A 25,934-nucleotide genomic window follows, 5' to 3' on the forward strand; every position below is an offset into this window, starting at 1 on the left:
GAAGATCACATCACTTAAGTGTGCATAGGCCAGGAAGCCCTTACAACGTGTACCAGAGCTACCAGTGATGACCACAGGCGACTTATTCTAGAAGCTAGGAGCTTTTATGTTACAGAAGGGACATTTCTGTTGTCTGTTTCATCTATGATTAGCCTTGGGTGAGAACAGTGGTAAATTTTACCACTATTCCTTCCCATTTGCATTATCTATGCATTTCTCTTGTTCTAAGGCTTTCTTTTCTCCTTTTGCTAAGTACAGTAGCAATTTTACACACCTTTAAATTCTTAAAATGCAAAAAAATAAAATTAAAAAAAATACAGCTCTAACACTGGCCAACACAGTCAGTATACCTAGAGAAAGGTGAACATAAGCAATTCTTACTGAACTAGATCTAAAAGTAATTATTCTTACAAATCAAAGCAATAGAATGTGTTATAAAATGCAAAGCTGCATTCTCTCCAATGGCAGTCCAATGATATATCCAGATATATACTTCAAATGTAACCGTTAAATAGGGCTATTTTGGAGGAAAATTAGTATTTCTACTCAAGAAACTCATGACCTGAAAAGCCTACACGTAACAATGATGTCAAAAATAGTCAGTGGCACTTTCCCTGTTTTTTCAGTACTGATACGCATATAAAGAAGAAAGAAGCATTATTGCTAAACTAAATTCAGACCCTGACATAAGGAACTTTTTAGGTTCCTGACGTATTGTGACAGTTTTCAGCCTGTTACACATGGATCCTGGGGGTTCAAAGCTGCAGATGAAAGATATTTCAGCTCTCCTTAGGGTACAGTTTCTTAGGACAGCAAAGCCAGTGACACATCCAAGTGTCGAAGTGTACAATCTTGCTCCCTCTCCACTGCTGGGCTGGCGCTAGCACTCCCCGCCAACTAGGTTCACCAACACAACACAGAGCTAACCCTCTGTTAGATAAATAAATACATGCTTTTCTGCCACTTCAACGAGCTAAACCAGCTCCCAAGGAGGCTCAAACAAATGTCTGTGTTGCTATGGGGGAGGACGGTGGATGAGTATGGCCAAGGAATGTTCCTCCACTGTCTGTCCATAATTAACACTTCTTCAGTCCGGAGCTCTGGATTCACGGTCTTTCAAAAGTGCAGAACGGATTTTATGTGATCTGCAATATACTGGGTTACATCCTTCTCACATTGCTAAGAGTTGCACTTTAAGACAGTCAAAATAAATTTTAAATTTTGCCTACGACCTGCTTTATGAGAGGGAAAGTGACAAAGCTCTGACATGAGAAGAATCTAAAGAACAAGCAGTTGAAACAGGTCTTTTGTCAATCCTTTTCCAACTTTACTAAGACTTTGAAAAGTATGGCTTAGTCTAAATACATCATTTCTAATAAGGCTTGTAAAGGAGCACCACCCTCCCTTAAAATGCAACAAGAAAAGTGAACACAGAAACAAAACAAGCACATGTATTTGACATGCACCTAAGCAGAGCATTTGCTAAATGCGAAGAAAAAGTAACAACAGCCAAAATCTACAAAAGACAAAGTCAATCAGTTTTGCTAGAGTTATAGAAGACAGGGGCCCTTCGAATAAGCAGAAGATGGCAATGAGACCAAGCATTCAGCTAAGAATATAAGTTTCTGTGTGAGGGACAGCTATGATGTGTGACATACCATTTTCTCCTCCATATAACTGGTAATGAGTCAGTTTCTGACTCAAAAACATTTGAGCTGAAATTAGTTATGGTACCTAAAAGGACATTATTTGTTTTAAACTCCTATGTTTTGCAGTTACAGTAAAGCCACTGGAGAATATAGCCTGTCCTGTTGGAACTTAACCTTTAGCTTTCCATTGTGCATTTCAGTTTGGTTGACAAAGTCCACATTTGATTTCTTAGTCGGCAAGATCAAGGTCTCACCAGTTTGCACTAATGAGCTTTAGTTTTGTGCAAAAAATTTCAACAGCTACTAACCAGTGAACCGAAGTTTTCCTTTGCCACCAGATATGTCACATACCAGTAAACAAACATACTACTTAGAACTTTCACAACATATTGTGAGACTTGAACTCAGCCTTCTAAAACACCAAATGCTGAATCTTCTACCAAGTTCTGTAATACCTGGCCGTGGTGAGTTGACCCTGCCCAGCAGCTAAGCACTCTCCCAGCCACTCACTAACTCACTCCCCCTTTCTGTGCGATGGGGAGAAAACGGGAAGAAGGTGAGAAGACTAGTGGATGGAGGCAGAGATAGGTTATTAGGTGAAGCAAAAGCTGTGTGTGCAAGCAAAGCAAGGAAGGAATTTATTCACTACTTCCCATCAGCAGGCAGATGGTTAGTCACGTCATATAAACTAAGGTCTCAGCACATGCCATTGGTACTCAGGAAGACAAAAGGCACAGCCACACAATCATCATCGCTTTTCTCTTCTTTTTCCCAAGCTTGTTGCTGAACACAATCTCAGATGGCAGGGAATATCCCTTCGGTCAGCTGGGGTCAGCTGTTGTGGTTGTTTCCCCTGCCTGCCACAGCTTGGGGGGCAGAGTGGGAAAAAGACAAAGGCTGGATGCTGTGCAGGCTGTGCTCAGCAATAGCTAAGACACTGCTGTGTCACCAGCAGTGTTTTAGTCACAAACCCAAAACACGGCACTGTTTGGGCTGCTGTGATGAAAATGAACACCATCCCAGCCAGCGTCAGTACCCCTACTATAATACCTACTGATAGCAGTAAACAGATATTAAGTTTGTAGAGTAACAATTTTTCTGTATGCCATCCATTGGAAAATGGTTGTTAGGTTGCAGTACAACCAAAAGCAATAAAGATTTACATCAAGTGAAATACAGTTAGTTACTTAAGGCAAGGTTATTGGAATTTGCAACTCCAGAAATTATAAAACTACGCTATGTTATAATTTAAATGTTTGAAAAACAACCTTCCCCAGAAAGAGAGATCTATCAGCATGCACAACTAAAAAGGTGGAATAGAGTATCTCTTTAAAAGCAGAATAATTATTTTTGTTTTTTAACCAGGAAAGATTCTGATGCATCATTCTATTTAACTGGAGATGTAAAAACACTTTGAAACCAAAAACTTCAGTGCTGCAGCCTACCAGAGTTTAGCTACTTCTTCAAAGAAGCCAAAAGAGGGAGTCAGAGCTCTACTGCTGGAAGGCTGCCCACTAACAAATGCTGCATACACCCAAGACTAAAAAAATAAAAAGTCAATACATTTTATGGAAAGGAGATGCTAAAGGAGGCTACACATTCCCTTCTAAACATTTAATCGCCCAGTATCCAATTTGTTGCTCGATATCGTTTATATTGTACAGCATCTATTAGATGACATAGAAATGGAATAAAAATAATGCTGAAGTTTTAAAGGAGTCAAGCAACCACACAGAGTATTGTTATTTGTAAACACAAGAGAACGTAAGAAGAACAGACTCCTTATAAAGGGATACAAAGATAGATGACTTGAAGGAAGTTTGGTCTTCTTTCTTGAGAAAGAGACATATTTAAAAGCACAGAATGCTCTGCCAAAAGCATCCTCCCCAGAACTACTGTCCTGTAATTTTATGATGGGTAAGAAAAAAAGAACGTCTTATCTATTTCCTGGATTATTAGACTCTGCATCTGCATGTTGAGAGTTATACTGCCCTCCCTACAAGGCTCCTGACAATGGGACTATCCCAAATATTGGCTAGGTATGAAAAAAAAAAATTATTAAGAATTACTGTATACTGTATCAAAGACAAACAAAAAATTGCTATTCTAATCTCCCTTCTTGCAAACTTGTAGACTTCACTTTTGTTTTAAAGATATACTCCTGAAGACTGGGATAGAGATCAGAAAGTGTGCAACTCCTATAACAAAGCATGCACACCCTCGAAGAAAAAAAATCTAACACCAAAGGGTAAGTACCTTCTCATGATTAAAACCACGGTGGGGACAATTATGTGATCCAAAAGCTCTTTTTTTTATTTTTTTTTCTAATTAGTCCTGGAATACAACACAAGAAAAAACAAATCCATTAGAGCTAATGCCTAGAGTGGATCTGGTGGTTTCTAAGCTACCAGAACAAGAAAATGGATCTCTTCATTACTGTAAAAATCAAGCATCAGCAAGCTGGACTTCCATACACTCACTTCATAAAAATGCTTTTCATTGATGGAACAGCTTAGACAGGCATCTGTAATTACCTCTGCTCTAAGACCAGCCTGAAGCTATCCCCACTCCAGCAATCAACATGCCAACACCTATTGTCATAAAATAGCAGTGTCATGCCTGCAGCTCCCTCCCTTCTGTTCCCTCCACTGCTATTAGCCATTCACCTGCAGTGCCACTGAAAATATGTGAATACCAAGGAGCCCACAGGAACAGCACCTCCCTGCGCTCCTGTTCAGTCGGTCACCTGGAAAGAGCCAGGTCCTGCGTGGTCCCTCCCCTGCTTGGATCTATTGTGCACCTTCCAGCCTGAGGACAGCTGGGTCACAGCAACAGCATTACTTCTAAAAATGTCAGGTAAATTAAAGTCACTGATCTAAAGAACAGATTGTTCATTTTGAAGCTGGAACTGTGTTTACCCTTTTTGTTTCTTAATGCTACACCTCCCTTTTCCAAAAGCTGTTCCAAATAAACACACCTGTGCTTATAGCTCCTGGCATAGCTACAATTTGTTGATGTCAACATAATCATTAATAGACCCATAAGGCTTATATAGCATGCATTTCTTTTAGAAACAGGTCAAACATTTCTCTGAGATGTTTAAAGGTGCAACTTCATTATTATTTTATACTGTCTTTTTCATAGCTTTACCTTGAATACAAAAAAAAAGTTTAACTTTTACTTTCATTTCTGTAGAGGGAATTTCTGTTCTATTTCTAGGAATTGCTAGACATCACTACCTGAAATTATCAGGACAGCACTTCTGGAAGGTCAAGCTTGTATTTACAAAAGAACAAAAGCCATACACTATTCCCCCAGGTGAAAAGCAAAAGTAAAGAAGTTAATATCAATTAAAAAAAAAACTAAAAACTCACTCACTGTCTTCTGTGGGAAGGACCTGAAGGGAATAAATCCATTCTATTATATCATCTTTGTTCACCACATCTAAGGAATCCAACATATCCAGACCAGAGAGTGCGAAAAATGCAATTGTCAACCTAAAAGAAAAAGATAAGACTTACACTTCCCACCATAAATATCATGGGGAGATTAACAAACGGTTGCGGAACATCTATGAATTCTCAGGCTTTTGAGAGTGGCGTGACACACAGAGCCTAGCTCAGAAAGCATGAAATTTATCTACTGGACAAAATCATGTTTTTTGCGCTGTAATCATTTCACTGTCTCAACAAGAGATTTTGTATGAGCCAACCCTCCTGTTATACAGTAATGATATGACAATTCAGATGTTAACCTAAAGGCCTGCTTACCTGAAAAAGACACTATCAAAGTAAACCAAGTCATTAACTTATTAAGCACTAGTTCTCTGTGATGAATTCTTACACAAACAATCCTACAAATCTGCAGTAAACGCAAGGTAACCCTGAACTGAAGCAAGCTGATTCTCACTGTGTCCTAAACCCAATTTCAGAAGCTAGCTGTCAAACAGCAAGGCTTCCTATGTAACCCATCAACGTACAAACAGGGAGACAGGATTAATTACCATCTAGAGGTACTTAACTCTTCTCCTTTGGTACAGAAGACCCTAGATGACTAACTTAATTGAGCATCTAAAATTAAGCATCCAAGTATCCAACACAGTAGTAAAGTCTGGATAGTAAGCATGCTGAAGCTCTCTCTTGCCCATAACTCATCTCCTTCCATAAACGCGTGCTATCATAGCTGTTTCATAAGGCTTCTCTGTTAACTGACAATTTATTTGGGGGGTTTGTTTTTGCCTCAAACCATTTCAGCGACCTAGAACAGCCCCTCGAACATGAGCCTGCATGAGTTGTGCTGACAGGGCACCAAGGGAACAGCACTGGGTAGGAACTCAAGATAGCTTGTATCTTGAGACAGAGAAAACGTTCATGTAATGGTACCCTGGAAGTTCTGTCTCAGATTAAAATTGGCTGGATGTCTATTTTGCCATTCATGGTTGCATCTGCCTAAACTTCCGGAAATTCTTGCTCTCCTTTTACCAGATATGCTGATGGTTTGTGAAACAGCTGCTAAACAGACAAAAACTGCTGCTTAGCACAGTAAGGAAAACCGACAGTTGAATGCTGGCTTTCCTTAGGAGACTAATTGTAATTTGAAGTGACCTCACAGGCTGCTGTGCCACCTTGGCCACCAGTAGTGGGCACCTCTGAAGATGAGGACTGATGTGACCAGAAGCCTCTACAGCCATTTAATTTCTGCCTGCAATTCTGCATGAGAACCAAACAGTAAGGCCAGAGAAAAAATGGTGATGTGAGTCAGCTCAAGGCACAGCTCAAAGGGAATTATTCCAATTAAAACAGCAACCAAATGATGATGCAGCAGACACTCATCTCAACATAGTGGCACACCCTCGAAGGGTGACATTCCCATCAGTGGACTGACCTGCTGCTATAGTCATCATGTGGCCATTCGCAAGTGCCATCATCTTCTGCTTCAAAACTGTTATCACCTAGGATTACATGTTACAAGCTGTGGACACAACTTATTTGAAGAATGGTGACTTGTTAAGCTAAGGTTATATCGTTTTACAGTACCTTTTACTTCGACCCTGAGCTTTTGCATTGCTTTTCATATCACTCTTGCACACAAAACCTGTCATCTGTTTGGTACTAAGCACTAACATTCCCTGTTCAGAAAATTCCCTCATGCAACACAAGGTCGTAGTGAAAAACATCAAACACAGAATAGCATACAGCTCCATTACTTCAAGTGTTTGCGTCAGAAATAAAGTGTATATTTACTTTGTAATAACCGTATCGTAAAACAAGTCTCTCTACTATTATTACTACTAATAAAGTTTTTTGAGTACAGAGAGACAAAAACACTATGTTGCACAAGTTATTTCTAAACGGAACAGCCTTTTGTAGCCATCTGATTGCTACAAAATCATCTTTCAAAGTGCAAGATTAACACTTCAAGGCTTATATGAATTTTGCCATTGGTCAGATCTGTGTAACCCAAAATCTGACCCTGGCTAACCCACTACTTTGAACAAAACCCCTATTAAAAATAATAATAAAAAAGTAAAAATAAAAAGACAGTTCAGCTACAGTATATTACTTTTTTGAAACCCTGCACATGGAATTTTCTGATTTTCATAATCATGAAGTTTGAACATCTTCATCTGCAAATATTTAATGGCATTTTCACACTGTGTTGCCCAGCTTAGCTAAGCTAAGCTCCTTCCAGTGAGGCATGAACCTGCCAACTCCAGGACTAGAAACTGCTGCAAACTAGGTTCAAAACCAGAAGGCTGTAAAGGACAAAAAAATTAACCCCATCTACACTAAAATATGAATGTATTGAATAAATGAAAGTATAAATTGGTTATACACACAGACAGGTTTCAGTTTATTTAATTAGAGCAGATTGTGTTAGCAGTACCACCGTCATTAAGGAGCAGCCTATGCAGTGTGCTGAAATTCATACGGGATGGCCAGGAACATCCGGCACCACTGGGTACAGCGAGCTCCTGGCACAGCTATCTGGATACTACATCTTACTCTACATTACCCTGCCTCGCGAAGAATTAACATACATACACTCTAAAACTAACAGAGACAATGGACACCAGCATTTCAGCTGACATGGCATGAAATCTAAAAACTTCACATACACCAGTTCACACAGAGGGCAGTCCTTTGTGAGACAATCCCCGGGTCTGGCATCACTTTTGCTGTATCTTTTCTTCTTGTCTTCTACCACTTCAGTTACTGTGTGCATATCAATTTAGAAAGTGAAGCATCAAAGTTTGACAGCTGAAATGTATTTGTTAATTGACCTACTGAAAGTTTACAAAACAGGTATCGTGTGTATTAAGTTCCCATTCCAGACAGAAGAGTAAAGACACTTCTGATGACAGATTCAGAGTTCCTGGTCTTCGGGCCTGGAGAAAGACCACAGTTTCTCAGCAGAATTCAAAAACAGTTTGAAGTGACTGATCTGAGAAACTGAACAGTACAAAGAGCAACATAAAATATCACAGTACGAAAGACTTCAGAGACTAGGAGATTTTTTTTTTTTTCCTCCCACCAAACTTGATGGCACTGACTGGCCAACTATGAGATTAGTTAAAAACTACTGTTGTTGATGTTGCAAACACAAAATGCAGACAAAAATAATTATGAAGGCTTCGGGCCAATAATTTCAGTAAGGAAGGAGAAATCAGATTTCTTTATAGCTGTGCCTACTCCCTTAATATTTGACAAACTACAGCCTAGGTGCTTAAGACCAGCACTGTGTGGAAAACTTCACCCACTACCACCTTGCCTTTGGACAACAAATGCAGTTGTTTCTGCTGCAGTGCAGTGAACTCAAACCAATCCCACTGACAAACACAAGGTTTTTCACCAGTTGCTCTTTAATATATTTGAAGTCCTCATTCTCGTTCACCATGGAACCATGTAAGTGCAGGAACAAAGGAGGTAAGGATAGGGTAGCAGCATCTCTTCCAGCAGCAAGGCCAGTTCAGTTCAGCAGGTCTGGTGAACTCAGTGACCTTGAACTCATCAAAATAGTGAACCTGGCACCCTCAAGGTCAAACCAGGGACCACATATTTGTGGTTCAATCACTAACTTAAATTTTGCTCACAGGTATCTCCAGGATAATGATCTAAAAATTGGTGTAAGAGAAATGAAAAATCTCTGACTGCGTAGAAAACTCATGACTTAGGAAAAAAAATGCACGAGTTGAGATGACTGATTTTTATTCTAATTGAAGGCTTGAAGTTGAGAATGCTTATTAGCCAAAAATTAAAATGTCATGAAATAGTTCCAAACTGACAGTCCCAATTTTCAAAAAACAGGTCTTTTTCAGTATTGCACAACCATTCGAGATAAAAATTTGTAACATTCCTTTTAAATATCAAGTCACATGTTATTACACATACAGTTCAACACTACATTCATACTAGTTCTCACAGGTGAAAAAAATGCATGTTTTTGTGAAGTGTGCTCTGAACTGAAGGAAAGCTTGTACTGACAGGAAGGCTTGACCAAAGTCTTAGAGCTTTCCTCATAGCATGACTTCCAAGTAAATACGAAGTGAAAAGCATCTGATAATTTTACTGGTTGAATAACATATTGAATCTTTTACATTCCCCCAAGCTTTTTTTTTTTTTTTTTTGGACAAAGGACAGCTGGACAATCAAATTAGTTATCCTCCTGTGCCTCAGAGACAACTTACTACCTTGTGTGAAGAGCTTAAGAATCATAGAATGATAAGACATCTTGGGTTGGAAGGGACCTTAAAGATGATCCAGTTCCAACCCCTCTGCCATGGGGGGCACACAATGGATGCCACACACTAGATCAGGTTGCTCAGGGTCTCGTCCAACCTGGCCTTGAACACCTCCAGGGATGGGGCATCCACAGCTTCTCCGGGCAACCTGTTCCAGTGCCTCACCACCCTCTGAGTGAGGAATTTCCTCCTAACCTCTAATCTAAATCACCCCTCTCTAATTCAGAACCATTCCCCTTTGTTGTATCACTCTATGCCTGTGTAATGTCACTTTCCATCTTTTTTATGAGCCCCCTTTAAGTACTAAAAGGCTGCAATGAGGTCTCCCTGGAGCCTTCTCTTCTGAAAGCTGAGAGAGGTCGGGATGTTCATCCTTTCTTCATAGAAGAGGTGCTCCAGCCCTCTGATTACCTCCATGGCCCTCCTCTGGACCCGCTCTAACAGCCCCATAACCTTCTTGTGCTGGGGGCCCCAGACCTGGACGCAGCACTCCAACTGGGGCCTCACAAGAGCAGAGCAGAGGGGGACAATCACCTCCCTCCACCTGCTGGCCTCTCCTCCCTTGGTGCAGCCCAGGACACAGTTGGCCTTCTGGGCTGCAAACACACCCTGCTGGCTCATGTCGAGGTTTTTGTCCACCAGAACCGCCAAGTCCTTCTCTGCAGGGCTGCTCTCAGTAAGTTCTTCTCCTGGTCTGTGCTGGTGTCTGGGGTTGCCCCGACCCAGGTGCAGCACCTTGCACTTGGCCTTGTGAAATGAATGCATTCCAGAGCCATGAATGGGGCTCTGCATTACAGCGCGTAATATATTTCAGTACTGCTTTAATATTTGTACTAGCTAATGAAAATTTAAACGATTCCTCTCACATTAACAAGAGCACCAACTTGGAGCTACAGAAGGCTTAACTCATTTATTCTGAAATCGGCTTTCGGGGAAGGATTAAAAGAACAAAGCACAAGCCTAAAAATAGATTAAAAAAAAGATCAGCGCGCCTTCCCTCGCGGACAGGGGGTGTTCGGGTAAGCACGGTGCAAACCTCCTCAGGACGACCCGCGGAGGTGGGCGGCCCCCCGGGGCAGCCTCTGGCCTGCCGAGCACCCTCGGGAAGGGAGAGGCGGAGGGGAAGGGGCAGGGGAGGGGTGGCGGTGCGGCTACCTGCTGGTCTCGAGGGAGGAGTAGCGCTCGGGCAGGACCTGCAGACAGCGCTGGAAGAAGCGCACGTGCCGCTCCTTCAGGAAATCCAGCCGCTCCGCCTCCACCCAGCACGGCGACGCCGCCGCCATCTTGACGACGACCACCACCACCGCTGCTGCCGCCGCTGGCGCGCGACGAACGCGTCACAGGGCGTGGCCTGGGGGGCGTGGCCTCGGTGGCACCGGCGCGCCCGCTGGTGGCGCGCCCGGTGCGGCGCCGCCGCGCTACAGCCCCCGCCGCCAGGCGGGCACGGCCCTACAGGCACGGGAAAGAGCGGGGAGCCGCTCAGCGGATGCGCCCTGCTGGCGGCCCGCTGCCCGCTGCTCCCCCTCCGTACCTCCGGGGAAGGCGGAGAGGCGGCGGCGCTGCGGGGCCGGCTTCCTTCATGCGCTCCTCCCAGCCCCGCGTCGGCCGGCGCAGGCGGGACGGGTCCCGGGCCGCACGGACGTGGACCTTGCGGGGGAAACACACACGGGGAGGGGGTGGAAAGAAAAAGAAAAGTGTTTTTATGTGGCCGCCGAGGAGCCGTGCGTTGCAGCTTACCGTAGGGGCAGGCTGGGGGCCGGCCTGTTTGGAAGTCGTTTGAATGACCGAGCTGCGCACACCTGAGATCAAAAAAAAAATACCATACATTACCTTCTGTCTTAATTTCGCCAGTCTTTGTTCTTTTTCTTGTTTCTCGGCTTCTTTAACTTGTTTTTGTTGAATCTTTAGCTGAAGTTTATGTAGATCCTGAAACATGTAAAAGAGAAAAAGCCTATTTTATTTCAATTTATTCTGAAATGCTTTGAAATATGTACATATGCAGCAGTTTGTTAGGTTTTTTTTTTATTTCTTTTGTCATAGTACTGAGTAACACTAGATAGCTACTTGCTACAAGCTTCTCCTGTCCAAACTAAAATTACACAGTATAGAAAAAATGGCAGTCATTCAACCTGTTTAGAGAACTGAAATTTAGTGTGAATACTGACAATAGTACTGGTCCTCCTGTTTACATTGAGATGGGACCTAACACCTAATGAAGCCTTCAGGATCTTCAAACAGCTTTTTTTCTTTATACTATCATACAATAATCAGGTCTCAACTTCAGCAATGGAGAGCAATACAGTCAAGCCCAAACCATTTTCACATGGAAATAAACAAAACCATCTTATATTTACAAGGAAATACAGGCCTGAATAATCCTACAGAACTTAAATGTTGAGGAAAAGAATATCATGGTCTGGAATAAAGCCTCATACTGTTTCTTTGGTGTAGACAGATGCTGTTATACACAGTGAATCAAAACCAGATTTAACAGATTTTGAGTAGAACTAGGGTATCTAGATTTTTAAAGTGTTTTAAAGTGTTTTTAAAAAGTGTTTAGCAGATTATGTTACAGAAAGAAGTAGGTAAATTTAAAAAAAAATCATATGCATGAGTAGAGGTAATTACGTACTCGCTCTTGAAATTTAGTAATTTCTACTGCAGCAATTCTCTTCCTCTCCTCCTTTTCAGCTTCATCTCTCTTCTCCTTTTCAAGCTTTTCAAGTTGCTCCTTTTCTTTCTTCTGCAAGGTATACCTTTCCAACAGTAACTTCACGTGGCATTGGCGCTGGCGTTCTTTTAGTTGCTTTTTCTCCTTCTCTTCTTCTACTTTTAGTTGTGATGCTTGTTCCATTGCAAATGCTATTGCTTTCTGTTTTTTCCATGCTTCAATTGCAGCTTGTCGTCTTTTTCTTTCTTCCTCTGCTTTTTGTTTCTGAGCTTCTTCATGCTGAAGCCATTCTTTCTTGAGCATTCTTTCTGATTTCTCTTTCTTCTTCAAATTTCCTTCTCTCTCTTGCTGCTGCTTTTCCTTCCATTTCTTAATTGACTGCAAGAGAACAGCAGGAGATAAACAAGGTCTTCATAAAAATCTTACACGGTCCTGTTGATTGCATCTGATAAAGAGATATGTTCTAAGGATACAAACTGAAGATGGGAATTGGAAATCTACTTAAGGGAAAACTTAAGGCAAAAGACCACTTGTCCGCTTTGTCATAATCAAATTTTCTTTCTATTTTATGCATCATACAGAAAGGTTTAAGAATTATGAGTTGAAATTTTTTAGGTTATGGCATATTATCTTGAAACAGTTACAGATATTAGTGTAAAATATTTTTCTCAGTGAAAATGCTATTTTGAAGAAAAAGCAAAGACCTGAAATACAATTCCACCCACTATTTTATTCCCCAATTTTTGTGTCAGTACATCTTTTATATGCAGATGGATAGTTCTTGAAGGCATCAATTCTTTACAAGGAGCCATAATTATCTACACCAGAAATTGATAGGTATATTGCTTATACAGTGGGACAGACATTCTCCAGGATGTGTAACAAAGTTGCATTTTTCAAACAGGATCACTTACCACTCTGGGATCTACATCTAACTTGCTGGACAGCTTCCATTTATAAGCATTTGTAAAATATGCTGACAATACACAGGCCATATCAGTGTATTACTAGGTCTATGCTTACTGATAATTCATTTAAAAGACAAATATTTTGGTAAGTTAAGGATGCTAAAAAAGACTTCAGTTACGTATCACCAACTGTAAAAGAAATCTACCTAGCACTACCACCAGACAGGCAAATACAAAAATAAGTGTGTGTGTTTTAAAAACAAATATGTTTTCTTAAAGCTACAATAGTCCTAGGAGGGGGGCTTTTTTGTTCATTTTACCTCTTTTTTTCTTTCCTGTAAAATTAGATATTTTCGATACCATTTGTCATGTTGTTCAACTTCTTCTTTTGTCCTTCCACAGAGATACTCAAGGGCTTCATCCATGTAGGACAGCCTTCCTTTGTGCTTTGTCCACACTTTCAGAAAATTTTGATGATCATAATCATCCCAGCCTCCTTGCCTCCCCCCCGTTCGCTGCAGAAATCTTTCAAACTCTACTACTTCAGGTAGATGATTTTCCAGTGTTTTATCAACTGAGATCCTAGCTGATGGCAACTTCAAAACTTTTTCTTTCGTTGAGCTGCTGCTTAACACCCACAGTTCCACTTTTTTCTCAAAGACACTGAGCTCATTAACGGCAGTTTTTTCATCCTTCAAAAGCTGTTCATATCTAAAAAGGGAACAAACACTGGAGTGTAAGAAAAGAGATCCAGCATTCATTGCTCAGTGAAAATGAGTTTTGGAATTGTTCAATGCCACACAAAAGCTATTCTTAAAAGATTAAGAACTGAAATGGTAGCTAACACAGATGACAGCATAGTTTTAATGATCCCATAATAAAGCACTACACAACTGGAATTGTTACCCTTTTAGTGGAAGCACACATTTATGGCACACGAACAATTAACTCAGTCCCCTCCTGACACCACTAGAGAGAAGAGGAAAAAAAAATCCACCCACTTAAAAAAAAAAACATGAGAACAATATAATGTGTTCTGCAGCTTTTCTTGGAAAAGCCTCTTCATAGGCAAACAATTGTTACATTGAATCAGTGAAGCAGCTATATAAACAGCCTCTCTAAAAGGTTGTATATCAAGATTAGAATCTATAGTTTGAGTTTTGATTGACATACAACAGGAATCATGGGCAAAAGAGAAAAATCAAGAGAATAGTTTACTTGATTGATGCAAAATTATCATTGTGTATTATGAAAGCACTTTTTTTGTAGCTGAAGCATGTATAAACATACGTTTGCCTCTGTTCTTCTTTAAAAGCATTGATTGCATTTTCAATTTCTTCCATCATTTCCTTGAGCTTGTCAACAACTAAAAACGAAAAGAAGAACGTATCTCCTAAGAAGGTTAGAGTATTTACCAGTAATTCAGCACTATTCAGAAATGTAGGCACTTGCAGAGAATTCTGGGATGCTTTTATTTCAGTGTACAAAAAAGGCTACATTTCCATCTCAAACACTCTTACAAGGAAGACTCATTTATTCAAAAGGTGTGATTTCACAGTGGTTTAGCTAACTGGATGCAAATCCCAGTATAAATGTTTATTTCAATTGAACAAAAAGTCTCATTCTGGTAATCTTTAACTGATTCACAGAATGAGACAGCCTTATCTTAAAGTAAAGGGCTTCCACTTTTGTCTTTTCTAACAATGGAGTTAATGACTTAAGAAGCACAATCAAATCTTTGTTTTTTACCAGGCTGTACTAACCATGCGTAGCCTACATCTCACTACTTTCTACAAAATTGGGCTTACAAAGAAACTTCGAAGTGAGACTTCATATCCTGTACTTTAAATGCTTTAATCCTCAATTGGAGAAGGAGAGAGAGAAAGACAGCTATTTTGTAACGGTGGAAAGATGTTTTAGAACTTGAGTGTTTTAAACCAGTACAACATCTCTACAAACACATACTGAACACACAGTTTAACTAACCTGGCTCTAAAAACAAATAATAAATTGATGCTGTTATATCATCTAAAACTTTTGGCTCAGCTTTCATGTCTCATTCATGTCACCTTTGCTAACAGTTTAAGAAAGAAGATAATACATTTACAGCTTAAGAAAGAAGATAATACATCTTTTATAGAATAGACAATGAATACATGAAATGACATGCATTTTGTCTAGCATCATAAAGTCCTCAGCTAGTAGCAGAGCTTAAGCTTGAGCTCCAGATGGTAGGTACTAAAGGAGCCATTCTTCTGTGACACTATTTCCCAAGAGGTTCAAAACAACCAAACTGAACAAGTTGTCTCAGCATCTTGCATGGAATATTCCAACTTACACTTCAAGCTAGGTGACTTGTGGGTGACTAGGAATCAATTCCATGTAGACCGTATTCTGTGACTGCTTATTGAATGAAAGGGAGCTCTATCTACACACTACAGTACAATACTGACTTTGTTTTGCATAAGGTAAAGAGTTGCATGTAGAAAATACTTGACTCTCAATAGCCCAAAGAAACAAACCCACGTCACTTCTAATAGAGAAGAAGTGTATCTGTTCCCACAGAGAACTGCAAGAGGTTTTACCCTTTCTTATATTTCTCCCTTCTTACAATCCCCTTCCCAGATTCCTGGAAGGGCAGGCAGACTAGAGTATCCCAAGTCTGCAGGAGAATCACAAGCACAACTATCCAAGAAACCTGTCTATAAACAAAACTGTTTTAAAATCTGTCAGCATGACTTACATTCTAATGTATGCTTCACATCTTTCAATTGTTGCTTAAGTTTCTTCACTTTATTACGTATTTTTGATAGCTGCTGCAGGATTTTAGTTTCTGTTAAAATAAGGTGATTATAGTTCTAACAGTATCTTTGTGCATTTAATTCAATAGAAAACAACACGCAATGAAGTGTCTAAACTCGGGATTTCATCTGATAAGAAACAGAAATTCTGTTTAATCATATGAAACTGCTCTAATACAAAGCATCTTAACATATCTAACTGCAAGTAGCTGAGTGCATGTGCTGTATATCTTCCCACATAGCATCAGATTTTAAAATTAGTAGTTCCCATTTCAAAAGGTTTCAACAGTATAGTCACATCGAGATTAATTCAGTTTTCTCAAACCTTTTATGAGGTAACTGGAGTTTGGAGAACAATACTGTCTGTACAAATAACAGCTCTAGAGTTTTGAAAGGGCTTTGACCTAGGCTTCAAAACACTCAGCAATGGAGAAAAAACAGACTTGAGAAGCACTTATGAATTTACTACTTCAACATGATTTATATATTTGTCATGTTAACTGAAGTAGAATTAATGTCTTCAGGAACTCCAAGCATGCATATGCTTATTTGCTTTGTTACTACTTGGTTCCTCACAAGTTTATAAATATTGATTTGAATGAAGTTCTGGGTACATCTAAGGTACTAGGGAGTCTAGAGACTCTGTCTTTTTAACAGGATTGGTTTAAGGAAGAAGTAAGAGAGACCATGACCTAAACGTAACAAAACAGAGCCATGACATGACCCTGTTAGTTCAAACTAAGACTAAAACACAAAAACTTACAGATTGTGCTCAAAGACCTGAACACAGCAGCACAGAAAATGAGGAGCGTGGGGGTTCTAGTACACATCCTACAAGACTCTAACATTCTTTCACATCTCACATTTAGTACCTTACACCTCTCTTTTTTTTTTTTTTTTTTTTTATTCTTGCAACAGTATATCCCAGTACATCCACCCATACTTTTGTGCTTCCTCTGTACACCTGGAAAACTCTCTGGACTTTTTAGCTTGGTCATTTTTCGGAAATATTTACACTTTTTAATGATTTTAAGATGTAAAAAATATGCTAGGATTCCTCAATTAAAAGACCCACATTAAAACACACACATTTCTAAGGTATTTTTAGTTGTCTTCCTGAGTCCTTTTGCCTTCCTTCAACTTACTTTTTCATGTTCTGTATCAAAAGGCATAGCATGATTATTTTATTAGTTAGGTACCGTATCGAGGCAGTCACTTTTGTCCTGTTTAATTGGTCTGGCAGTAGAACAGATAATAGAAGACGGACTGTGTATTATCTCACTGCACCATTTGCACTATGAATATCCATTATCTCAGAAGTTCAAAAATGCAGGCACAGAACTGAAGTGTTCAAAAAACCTATTTACAGGCAGTAATCAGTGTAGGAAAAACTTGTTTTATGCTAAGCACCTATTCATAATACCTAGGTAGACGACATTACATTTTGCAGTACAAATACAAAATTGCTTCTAAGTTTCTAAAACAGAAAATTTCCACCAAAGTTTTTTTTGTGAGTAGTACCCACTACATTCAAGATTAAAAGAAAACAGTTGGTAACACAAAAGACCCAAAATACTTATGCTTCTGAATTTTGCAAGTGAATTGGGGAATTCTTCCTTATAAGCAGTACACATAGTGAAATGCTATACTTTTATCAGAATCTACCTCCCATCCACACTAATCTCTCTGTATTGCTGACTGATAAACCATTTAAGCAAAAAACTGTAGAGTAAAAATAAGTAAACAAACAGGAGGGGAAAAAAATGAAAAAAGGGAAACCCACTTACTTTCAGTTTTCCTGTTGACAGTCATTTTATGTTCCAGTTCTTCTAGCATGCTGTATTCTACCCTGGAATCACTCTTCCTATTGTAAAGATGTCCATTTTTGTCCTTTTCGATATTTGCAAGCCTGGAAAACAAGGCTGCCACACTGAGCAAGCTGCAAATACTTATCAAAGCACAAGATTTTCCATGGTTAGTATCCAGCTCATGCCGTGTCAGCAGGACAATCTTAGATATTATACAAGTCACTGGTTTGCTACTATAGCTGATTTCAAGGAAAACCTTTCTGTAGTTACAGGACTATGCACCAAAGTAACTCAAGAACTTGAACAAGATGTTAAAAGAAGAAATTATCTCACAGACAAGCAGTGCTTTACACACTGAAACAGCATGAAATTTTATCTGTATGATGCTCACTTACCAAGCAGCCTTATGAGAATTTTCATTGGAAAGCACTGAGGGGACACAGGCTGTATTACTGCAATTGCACACACAGATGGAGCTCCAGCACAGACAAATCAAGTACATTCCCTCAGGGTTACAATGACAGTAGTACTACTGCAACTGAAGATATGAATTCAAGTTCATTACTATCGGCATATCCCAAGATATTAACACTGCTACCTTACTGACTATAGTTTATGTATAAATACACAGATCTACAGGTGACTTTTGCTTCCTCACTAAGGTCAGAAGCCTTAGAATACAACTCACAGTAGGATTTGCTTTGCCTTACTGCAGCTAGGCAGTCTACTAGAGTCTGACCTAGAGAACCATAGATGCAAAAGGACTGCCAATACTGCAGCCTTGAGCATATCTGTGTAGATCAGTGCCACCATGCTAAAAGATCAGAGCAGTACAACACTGGTGCCATCCAGAACAGAGACGTGTGGGGATTCCCAATGTTAAGCAGCACTACTGACAACCCATAATACTCTGTCTCTCAGTAGGAGGTTGGTTCTACAGTAGGCTATTGCTGCTATATAGTTCAATCCTCTACATGAAGATGCCTTCATAACTTAAATGCTTTGCTGTTCACTGGAGATCACAGAACCAACCTGAGTAACAAAATCTCAGACAGTGCACTAGAAGCCTTAAGAGCACAACTACAGAAGGACAATTTGCCATAGTTAAATGGCATCCAAACTGCCTCATTTAAAGCTCAGGAATCTCTACATTACCCAGCAGTCGACTTTTGAGCCATTACACAGGATCCAGAACAACTAAGAGGAGCTAATTCAGTCAGAGTAAAATGCTGCTATGAGACTTCAGTATCACAGTTCATTCAGGATTCATAACTACAAACCTGTCTCCTTGAGCCCGCTGGCTAAGCCAGCTCTTCCTCTGAAAGCTCATTTGTGCATGCAGAAACCTCACTGTTCTTTCAACTACCTGTATAGTTATTAAAGCCATTACTCAAGATGTGGGGAAACACATTTAACACACACTGTGCTTGAGCTGTCTTGAACTCCCATATTCCAAAGCAATGGCCTAGATAATCTAGAAGTGCTCTCAGTCTGCTCTAAGGAAGCTGTTGTAATGCTGCCACAATTTTCATTTTGTTGATATCTTTTATAGGCTTTAGTTCTTTAGAAAGGTAAGCACAGCTGAGTAGGAAAACTAAGAACTCAATAATGCCACATGCACTGCACAGCTGAGTAGGAAAACTGGGAACTAAGTAATGCCACACACACTTTCATTCTTGGGTTATCAACATGGTGCAACAGTGAACTAAAGAAAATAACTGACTCAAGTCCTGGTAGCAATTAGAAAAACAAGTCATCTTGAAGCTCATGACCCTATGCTAAACAACTACAACTGTAATAATCTTCCTGAAGTCCTGAAAAAAATGAAAACTTTGTCTAAAATTTCATTACCGTGAATTCTTACCTGGAACTTTGAGTTATATTATCTCCAGAACAGCATGAAAATACAGTTATGATTGTCTTTTACTTACTGAGTTCTTAACTTTTCTGCTGTTCTTATGAATTCTGCTTTCTTAGTTTGTTCTGCTTTCATCTTCCAATTCTGACACTGTTGACCAGAACCTGCAGTACTGAAACAGCTGTCATTCTGTACATAACAAAATGGAGTATTATTCAAAAACAGTATTTTATTTTTAAATACTCATAGGTTATTTCTAAGCAGACAATACCACAGTGCAGAGATAACAAATAAAAGCACTACTTCTGTTTTACACTACAGTAATTCAAATAATTTTAAGTAACACAGGCATAAAATTGAAGTGATGATAAGCTGATGAGTGTATATAAAAATCCATTCTTCAAAGGAAAAACGGAAAGAATGCAATGTCAACATGCTTTCACAGATGCTGCTGATCACACTACATACCACCCTACATCAAGATAGTCAGTATCTGAAGATTTGGAGGTAACTCGCTACCTGACTATATAATCTTATGTTATCTACATTAGGCAGATTACCCCATTTCATCTCGTTAAAGGAAAGCACTCGCTTAACTTGTGAAATCTGCTCAAAATGCCCTGCAAACTGTTAACTCTTACTCACAGCAAACCCAAGCAGTCTGAAGACACCACATGCTGGGACTACTGACAAACACGGGCTATGAAACTGGATGTTGTGAGCCTACTATCTCAGGTCAGCCCAGCAAACCAGCAGTTCCTGCTTCAGCCCTCTCCCCAGGGCCGCCCGGCGAGGCCGGCTCCGCGGCCAGGCCTTTACCTGCTCCCGCCGGCCGGCCGCCGCCGCTACGGCCGTTGCCAGCGCAGCCATCTTGGCCGCGGGCAGCCGCCGCCACCCGCCCCGCCCCGCCGGGAGATGGAGGCGGGCGGGGAGGCCCGGAGCTCCCGCGTATATCTGTCTGTCTGACTGTCTGTCTGTCTGTTTGCGAGGGTGTGTGTCCCTCTGTCCGGGCTCCGCCGGGATAGGAGTGCCTGGCGTTGCTAGTTACCGTAGTAATAAACGCTGGCCGCGGCAGGGCGTCCCTGGAGTCGTTTCTACCCACGCTGCCTGAGGGGACAGTGAAAGGAGTTCAGTTAACTCAAAACAATAACAGCAACAACAACAATAAATAATAATAATTTGGACCAGAACCCCCTGGTCTGTTTACACGGTTCTACAGTGGCCATCTTTCAAGCTTGGCCACTTCTCTGTTGCTTTATAGGAAGCGGTATAACAGGACAAAGGACTCAGTGGTTCTGACAAAGACCTGCTGGCTCCTTAGGGAACGGTGGTCACACAAAGCCCCAAAGCCTACAGTGATCTGCAAGGGAAATCTGACCTGAAAAATAAGCCCGAGTCCTGAAATCCTGGCATTTCAAAAGAAGCAGGTGGGGTATGTTCAAAAGGCTTTCACCACCTTGTGAGAGGCAGACAGTGACTACGTTAGGCTCCCAGCCACCCTTGCTTTTGGGTGAGAAAGTTGTAATCCAGAGTGCCCATGACCTTCCAAGGCTTGCAGGCATGTACTCAAGGTGATGACCATGTGGAAAAGATAACAGGCTCCAAAGGCTCCAGACTATCTGACCAATGCCATTTAACTCCCCTGAGCGCGTTTGAAGAGCTGAAGCCACAGACCTAATGTCACAAGCAGAAGTCTCTTCAGAGCAATGTACTCCAGTAGCCAAAGCTGACCTGAGGTGTGTACACATCTATGGATGTGTGGATGCAGATCTATCAAATGCAGAGCAGCAAGTGATGCTTGCTGTATGGTGTCACCATATCCTGCTTTTCCCTCAAGGGCTGGTTTTAACTGGGAAGAGCTGTGTGTGGTTGCAGTTTGGCTACGACTGATTCACCGTCTTGGATGTTTGATTAAACACAGTCTCTTTCTTACTCTTTCAAACTCATGGAGCATGCTTATGACTGGCTCAGGTTTTATTTATGTCAGGATTTAGGGTTTTGTATTGATTACTTCCTTCAGGAAGACCAGACTACATCCTCATTATCCTGACAGGAAATAAAGAGCTTCATATTATTCAATACATTTTTGAAATCTCAAGATTTTGTTTTTCACACACATATACCAATCAAACTTTTAAGGAGTTGCTAATTAACATTTCTGCAGAACAGAAATAATCTATTCATGCAGTGGCTTTGCTAGCTAAAAAGATTTTATGATCTGGTGTTTTCCCAGCTGTAGAACACAAAAGCATTCACAGATGCTAACCAAATGGCCTAAGCTGAAGACATTTTATTGCCTAATTGATGTTTTTAAAAGCACTTTCCTGATATATTTTTCCTTTTTATATTTTATGACCGTGCTTACATTTGACTTTGTATTTGATGAATAGAAATTAGCAAGTAATGTAGAACATTTCAAAACCTGAAAATATTCATCAGCATAAATTAAAGAGGATTGTTCTCACAGATTGCTACCTGAAATGGCTTACAGAACTCTTCTTTCCACAGCAGTGTTTCAAACTCTTCTTTGTCTTGCCCTCTATTATCTGATGTAAGAGAAGGAAGCGTATCTTCTAGAACTTGTTTGTATTTGTTTTTCTTTGGTGAATCCTATTAAAGTATCTGATATTAGGATCAGCAAACTGATAACTGCTTAGGGATTATGCTACAGTATTCTGCAAGCAGTTTTGTTAAAATGGCTTTAGTCGTAGTGTAATTCAACAACTTCAGTAGATTACCAGTTTCCAAGATGTGAATCCATATTATTACTGTTTGCCACACATACTACTCATGAGTAACTCAGAATCCTGAGGACTTTGTAGGAGATGCCTGTACAGAGGTATTTTAGGTGTCTGAACAGAGCTAGACTTTGCTGGTTCTCTCTCTAAGCATTGGAGGTGTCAGGCCTCAAGCTGTGAAGCTGGTATAGGGATAAACCCTGGCTTTCAGCTGAACCAGGACCTTACTTCATTCCCTGTTTGGGACAGGACTCATCCAAGTCAAAATGTGGCACAACAGAGGGTGACATCTGTGTACTTTTTGTTAACTATTAATCTGTATCCAAAAGAAAACTGCTAGGCAATTACATGATGTAATTATATCCTGATCTCTTTCACATTCTCTATTTCTCCACTTAGTTTGGTGTTTGAAGTACTATGGGAAACCCTTGATTTCTGTGACAGCTTTGCTTGATAAAAGCTTTCAAGATTTTGCACACCCCTCCAGCCCCTTTTTGACAAGAAGGAGGCAAATAGTTTTGTTTACTGCCCTCCTATTAGTTATTAAGCAGGAAAAATACATGGAAGGAATAGTGCAGTTTCATGCTCTCTCTTAAGGGTGAGTGAGATGCAATACCTGCAGTGGAGAAGAAGATTTGAGTGGTGGAGGTATTCGGGCCAAAACTTTTGGATGTACAATGCTTCAGTGTTGTGGCTGCTGGCATGAGATGCCTTGCTTGTACTTTTCCGTGTGGCTAAGCAATTGTTTCTCTTGCTGAAATCCCGCAAAGCTGTACATGCTCAGCACTTCTGAAGAACTTTTGGCTGGCCTACACTTGACAGAGGGTTAGGGTCTGGGCAAGGCAATGGTCAGATCGAGGGAATCCAAAGCAAGCTGTGCATTGTTTCTGTCTCTTCCAAACCTTGTCTGTGCCCAGCTAAACCTGATGGCAAATCTGGTGAAGGGATCTTTAGAAAAGTCAGGAACTGCTTAGGCGGGACTGGCAGCTGATTAAGGTAAAAATCTAGTAAAAATTAATAGAAAATAAAACTACTTTGAACCCAGACAATTCTCTTAGTAAATGCATAGGAGTTAAACAGTACTGAAAACCATACTTTCTACCAGTAAGTAATAAATTGTGTTCAGCCGAGAAGAATTCTCATGAAATTACAAGCTGCTTTGGTTATCTGTCCAGTGCAGAGTTTCTGTCACTGATGCAACTGTTGTAGAGGCTGAAACACAAGTGTAAACAGGGTTTATGCAGCTGCCAGTGTTTTAATGTGGTTATCTGAATCCTCTGTATATGCTGGAATGTACATCTCTTAGTGTACACAATACGATAACATTTCACATCTCAGCAGAATAGGCCACATCCTGAGATTTTTCACACGGCCTCTCTCTGGGCAAAATCTGATTGAAAACCACATAACTGTTTCTGAATTTGGACATACAACATCCTGTTAGCAGAAAATGTTTGCATTGCTCTGGCAGCTGTGGATAGCAGTGACAGACCTCACTCTCGCATACAGAAAAGTCTGCAGAGAGAGCTTGAATGCTGTCACTCTCATAACTGTAAGCAGAAGGCATCTGAACTGAGATTAGGATTTCAGAGAATTGGGTTCGCTTCCTCGCTTTGCCACATATTTCCTGTGTGAGCTTGGGCAGGCATGTTCTGAGAAAAAGAAAAAAAAAGGCCATAACAGGCCTTGCTACCTTGCCACTTCAAAAAGTAGAGGTATCCTGGCCTGGATTTGGTCTGAAAAGGGCTGCAATCTTCCCTTTCACAGACAGACCCCACTTCACCCTCAGTTATTTCTAGCACTGGTGACAACTTTGATATCACTAACTACACGGTCTCTGACGTTGGTGTCATGAGACCTGAGAGCATCTGAGGGGACTTTTAACTTGCTGCAGCCCCCAGAACGGACACTTGATTTAGTGAGGGAGGACATGGAAGTACACAGAGAAAAAATATAACTGTTAACATTTAAAGGAACTGGCTACACATAGAACAAAAAAAGTCCAAACAACTGAAAAAAACACATGTTAATCTGGAAGATGCAGTGCTGGCCATCAAAGCATTGATCACAGCCCCATGGGTGTGTGGAAGGAGCTTCATCTCTCACAGTGTTAATTGACCAATATCTCCTATTTCCCTGAAATCCTTCAAACCAAATAGAGAAAAAGGAGAGCACAATAACAGTATATTCCCATCTATGCGATCCTTGGGGAAACCACCTGTCTTACCAGGAGGCATCAACATGCACTCACTAGGTGTGGACCCCCGGAAAAAAAGACTTGCCTGTGCAGATGTTTCTTTCCAGGTGAACTCAGACTGTTTTTATTTTATCTTATTTTATTGGTTCCCCCAGGTCCTCAACAAGAATGCTGTAGGGCAGTTGTAAAGCACCAAGCAGAAAAGACAGTTTTTTTAGACAAGTAATAGCAAAACTGGAAGTAATTTAAAAAGGAAAGAGTACATTAATGATCAGAGGAAATGAAAGCCTCTAGCCTTGTGGGTACAAATATCCACTTGTATAAGTGTCCATAAAATTGTCTAGGTGTCCTGAACTAGAAAAGCACCAAGTCACTGGTAACAGCATGGGCTTTCATTGTATTTTTATTCATAAAAACAACATGTTCATTCTAGCCTAATCTGATAGCATACCCTCGTACTCAGTGGTCAGAATTAAAGCAACTCTAAGCATCAGACAAAATATGAAAAAATGCAAACATGAATAAAAGAAAGCAGATGCAGTTACAGAGACGATATGTGCATATTCGCTTATTCTGAGGGGCTGTAATAATGCTGCCTGTGAGGGGATAACCAGGGTACCGAGGACACCAGCAGTAAGTGTAACAGTGCAGATATCAGCTAGGATGGTGCAGTTCTGCACAGTACAGTCTGCTTTCAGGCTGCGTTTCATCGCTTTTGCTTTTGTCCACCAGGTGTCATGTGAGAAGCACCTGATAGCTGCTAAAGGCATGGCCGTAGTATTTTCTTTCCAGAAACCAACAGCAACTCTTCAGTGTCTGTAACATAGACAGCCCTGTGGCTGTCTGTATCCCTTTTAACAGAATGATCTGACCTGTCCCTGTACTGGTGCCATCCGCTCCCCTTCATCTGTTGGGCACAGAGCAGTCATCATCTCTCCTTTTGAGAGCTGTTCTGGAGTGCTAGCAGCAAGGCGGCCCAGGCACACAGGTGCTTGCTGCTCTGTAGCTGCAGCTCAGTGTTGCTGTCCTGTAGTACCGTAGAATCATAGACTCATAGCATGGCTTGGGTTGGAAAGGATCTTCAAGACATCAAATTCCAACACCCCTGCCATGGGCAGGGACATGTCCCACTGGACCATGTTGCTCAAGGCCCCATCCAAGCTTGCCTTCTCCTGCCAGAAGTGGAGGAGCACCAGGCTGGACAGTTGTACAGATACAGCTGTATAGAAGATCCCCATTTTTGATCCCCAGACAAGTACATATTCTACTCATCCTAACTCATTTTTGTGTAAATCTGTGTTTTAGGTAGAAGAGACTTTGTGTGGTAGCACAACGGTAAGCAGTGGTAGCTTGGCTTTCACATTTCATTCTGTGCAGAAGGACTCTCCAAAGAGAACAGGATGCAGAGAGGGGCCTGGTCAATAGGTTAGTTTTAGTAAATGTTTCTAGATATAGAATATAGATGGTAGGGATGAAAGGAAAGGAAAGGAAAGGAAAGGAAAGGAAAGGAAAGGAAAGGAAAGGAAAGGAAAGGAAAGGAAAGGAAAGGAAAGGAAAGGAAAG

General features: G+C 40.7%; 2 protein-coding genes across 2 annotated transcripts in view; both read right to left on the reverse strand.

Moving 5' to 3' along the window:
- The window catches only part of PGGT1B (protein geranylgeranyltransferase type I subunit beta), a 38,390-nt gene extending 27,711 nt beyond the window's left edge, over positions 1–10,679 (reverse strand). Inside the window, 2 exon segments of the mRNA XM_035562585.2 lie at positions 5,028–5,146; positions 10,546–10,679. Of these exon segments, the coding sequence (XP_035418478.1) occupies positions 5,028–5,146; positions 10,546–10,673 (247 nt within the window). The 5' untranslated portion in view covers positions 10,674–10,679.
- On the reverse strand, positions 10,546–20,367 carry CCDC112 (coiled-coil domain containing 112). Its single transcript, XM_035562583.2, has 9 exons — positions 20,256–20,367; positions 19,510–19,625; positions 17,558–17,679; positions 15,713–15,802; positions 14,260–14,335; positions 13,290–13,680; positions 12,023–12,439; positions 11,221–11,316; positions 10,546–11,037 (listed from the first exon to the last, which is right to left on the reverse strand). Exons 1-9 carry the CDS (start codon positions 20,304–20,306, stop codon positions 10,870–10,872), a joined length of 1,527 nt encoding a protein of 508 aa, XP_035418476.2. The 5' UTR covers positions 20,307–20,367; the 3' UTR covers positions 10,546–10,869.
- Positions 20,368–25,934: the final 5,567 nt, after the last annotated feature.

This window comes from Cygnus atratus, chromosome Z (genome assembly GCF_013377495.2).
Source record: "Cygnus atratus isolate AKBS03 ecotype Queensland, Australia chromosome Z, CAtr_DNAZoo_HiC_assembly, whole genome shotgun sequence".
Taxonomy (NCBI): Eukaryota; Metazoa; Chordata; class Aves; order Anseriformes; family Anatidae; genus Cygnus; species Cygnus atratus.